The sequence below is a fragment of the Corvus brachyrhynchos genome, unplaced genomic scaffold, assembly GCF_000691975.1.
Source record: "Corvus brachyrhynchos isolate BGI_N302 unplaced genomic scaffold, ASM69197v1 scaffold399, whole genome shotgun sequence".
Taxonomy (NCBI): domain Eukaryota; kingdom Metazoa; phylum Chordata; class Aves; order Passeriformes; family Corvidae; genus Corvus; species Corvus brachyrhynchos.
Window position 1 is genome coordinate 642,763 of NW_008240020.1, and position 3,779 is coordinate 646,541.

General features: G+C 39.4%; 1 protein-coding gene across 1 annotated transcript in view; it reads right to left on the bottom strand.

Annotated features, from left to right (window-relative positions):
- The window catches only part of LOC103621813 (transducin-like enhancer protein 4), a 96,575-nt gene extending 93,708 nt beyond the window's left edge, over window positions 1-2,867 (bottom strand). Inside the window, exons 1-2 of the mRNA XM_017743320.1 lie at window positions 2,806-2,867; window positions 1,396-1,440 (exon numbers count right to left, since the gene is read on the bottom strand). Coding sequence (XP_017598809.1) covers window positions 1,396-1,440; window positions 2,806-2,826 — 66 coding nt within the window. The 5' untranslated portion in view covers window positions 2,827-2,867. The remainder of the gene's footprint in view (window positions 1-1,395; window positions 1,441-2,805) is intronic.
- Between the last annotated feature and the right edge of the window lie 912 nt (window positions 2,868-3,779).

Consider the following 3,779-nt stretch of genomic DNA (forward strand, 5'->3'; position numbering starts at 1 on the left):
GTCTTCATATGTATGCCATCAAGCAAAAACGGCCCTAATCAGTTCTACGGCATTGAGATGCTAATGAAATACAAAATATAATAAATAACATGAAAGAACTTTTGACTTCTATGTCTGCTGTCAACAAGATAAAGAAATCCTATTTCCAAACCCAGAGAAGTTCCAAATCCCTAACTTTGAACGGAAATGCGTAAAAACCAATTTTCAGGATCTTTTTTCTCCCGTCCAATCATTTCTTTATTTCTGCAGTTTATGCTCCCCAGCAAAGGTGGCGAATTGCTCAAACATTTGCTAGAATGAGTTGTCAGTATTAAACTCCACTACACAAAAAGTTCCCTCACTGGAAAAGAGGTCAGATGTTTAATTCATTCTCCTCTAGAGAAGGTTAAAAAACACACATTTATCAAATAAGAAACTCTCATTTACACTATCATGCACTAGCTGACTAATCTCTTGCTAATCTTGGCCTAAGTGCTAGAGTTCAAGGCACAGAACCGATAGCAGCCTTCCAGTACCTAGAGGAGGCCTACGAGAGAGCTGTAAAGGGCCTTTGACGAGCATGTAGTGATAGGACAAAGGGAAATGGCCTTAAACTGAAAACATGGCAGGTTTAGTTTAGACATTATGATAAATTCTTTACTGTGAGGATGGTGAGACACTGGAACAGGGAGGTTGAGGATGCCTATCCCTGGCAGTGTCCAAGGCCAGGGGGGATAGGGCTTTGAGTAACCTAATCTAGTGGAAAGTGTCCCTGCCCATGGCAGGGTGGGGTGGAACCACACGATATTTAAGGTTCCCTCCAACCCAAACCATTTTATGATTCTATGCTTACACCCTCACAGAAAGCTCATTTACTCTTTTGTGTTTGAGATGCTGACACAATGGTTCTGGACAGAAGTCCAAGTAAGCAGCCTGATGGAATCACCAAAATGGCTGTACATCAACTGCATTTGTAGCTCCAGCTTAAATCAGCCCAGGTTAACAAAAAAACCCATTTTTTCCACTCACACTCCTTTTCCTAATACACGTTCATGACACAGCCATCATCCCAAAAAGTAAACCCGAAAGGTTTGAGACCAGACAGAAAGGAAGACACAACCCACAAACCCATTCATACTCACAGACACCGTCCCTGTGAAGTATAGGATTGCCTGCATGTGCAAAAACTGCAGTGTGGAAAGTCAAGAAAATAATGCACGACTGGCAGTCAAGACCGTAACCTACAAAGGCTCTGTATACCAAACATGAGACAGAAGATTCAAGGCCAGGTTAAGAAAAATTCTGATGCACTCAAGCATGCAATTAAAGCAAGTCACACAGAATACACATCTGTTTTAAGATTGATAGGAGAAATTATACAGACCATTCTTACAACAAAACAAATTATCTACCTACCTGTTTATGCATCTCTATATTCAGCCCATAGGACATCTCATAATACTAAGAAAAAAGAAAATTACTCTGTTAGACCTTGCAATTGTGGAAACTACTTTGAAATTCCCTATGACTGAAACATCATCTGTACAAAGACATACAGACCTACGCACATTTATTTGCCTTGAAGAGTTCCTGGAATTGCAAAGAAAGCATTTCATAAAAAACTTTTTTTTTTGCTTTATCTACATTGTTTCATGTCACATTTACAAAGAACAGCTGTCAAACAAGGCCAAAACAGACCAAAAAAAAAAAAAATCACAAGCGGAGTCAAGGATTAGAAGCAGAAAACGATCAAGATTTTATCCACTAGCACAGATAGAACATGCCAAAAAAACACCCAAAGCGGTTCAAGCATATAAACACATAAATCAGTAATGTCTAACAGACTAATGATTCAATATTTTAAATTTTACAAAAGAACACACAAAAAAAATTCCTGCAATTAAACTGCAAGGATAAAAAAAAAGAAACAGCACAGAAATTCAGGGCCAGAGCAGATACACCAATCTATGTAGGTCCTGCTGTGCCCGAGTACTGCAGGGAACTCTGCTCAGTGTGTAACGTTAATACCAAACAATCTCCAAGACTTAGGCATATCAGGCATTAAAATGACAACTGCGAGCCTTACCGTTTGCTTGTGCTCTTGCTTAAGATTTTTTCAAGGTTATTTACTCTTTTTGTGTATACAAGAGTATTACTTGTCATGTGCATATGGAAAACAGCTAATCCTTCAGAGGTGTACAACAGAAGAGATAGCAAGAGCTCCTCTACAGTTATCATGATCCATCACACAATTATGTATTTAGACATGTCTTCCTATGCACATTATTTAACCAGGCAGACCACAACAACTGAGGAAATTCCTTTCACTGAGATCCCTGACATTCTCAGTTTAATGAAACAATGATTCAGCTGCCTAAGAGCAACAGCTCTTCTAGGAAGAAGGCACTGGATTTGCATGAGCTTGTGTACAATTTTGTCTTACTTACATCATAGAAAAAAATACTATCCTGAACCATTTTACAGATATGACCATTGGGACAAGTCAGCAAAAGTGAAAACATCATCCCCAGGTACACTACGGAAGTTGCACACAGCTTGAAAGGGCTGACAAGTGATTTGCTAGCATTTGGAAGAAACATCCTCAACTGCTTAAAAGGTTAAAAAGCCAGTTTCACAAGGATACTGACTGCTGCAAACAAGTTAAAACACCCCAGAAACTAAGGATTTATAATGGAAGCACTGATGGAACCTCAACAACAGCAGCGCTACTACAATCTTCCTGCTTGCCTCCAGCAATCCAAATGTATGTCAGTCTCAGTATACCAGGCTAATAGACATTTCGAATTTGTTATGCAGCTTGCTTACCATGACATAATGTCGCTGCATCTCTGTCTTCTCACTGGCCAGTTTTTCACATTCTAGCTTTAAACTGTTTAAGAGACAAAAAGGAAAAAGCATGGGTACTTCATCACACTAAAGTGACATTCTCCTGAGCACCAGCTGCTCCCTTTTCAAACATTTCTACACCACACAAATACAAATGTGTATTCCAGCTCTTGCTTGAGAGTTTAGGGTGGGGGTTTGCACTTTTCCATTATCAAGGGATACTGTGCAACATCCTCATCTCCTAAAAGAACTGCATACATACATGTGGTGTACACAGAAAATTATTTTTCTGACAAAAAAAATAAACACCAACACTGGTTCACAGAAGAAGCACACAGGGGTTCGCTCATATCTTTAACAGTTAAGCTTAAGAAGCTACAAACAAAAATGTAATTTGGGTTTCAGAGTTTTTATTTAGGAGTTTTAGAAACATCTCTTTCTTTTACTCAACCCACAGAAGAATCAAATGCATATCACTGCGTCAAGAAGCAAAACTTGTGGATTTTAATTTTTGCTCTTTGCTATTACTGACGATCGAACTGCAAGTAAAATACTGCACGTAATTTAAGGAATACTGTGGTAAATACTAAGACCTCCAGTGTTTATTTTGTTTTCAGAAGCCCGCTAAACAATCCTGCCAGAAGTCACTTGTCACTTTGAGGACACAGCGCTGTTCCACCTAAGGATAATGAAATAGCTCGCCGCCTCACTTCCAGGTTATCAGCACTTGACATGTCAATGAAAGGCGCGAGGGGGCCGAGCCGGGAAAAAAAAAAAGCCTGTCCTGAGCGGCATTTAGAAGAAAATCAGAGGACGAGCCCAGCCAGACACATATTTTTCTATCAACACCCTCCCTCCCCCACTCCGCACGCAAAAGTAAACAAAAAGACCAAAAGAAACAAAAGAAAAAAAAAAAAAAAAAAAACGAAAAACACACCACCGAAAAGCGGGGA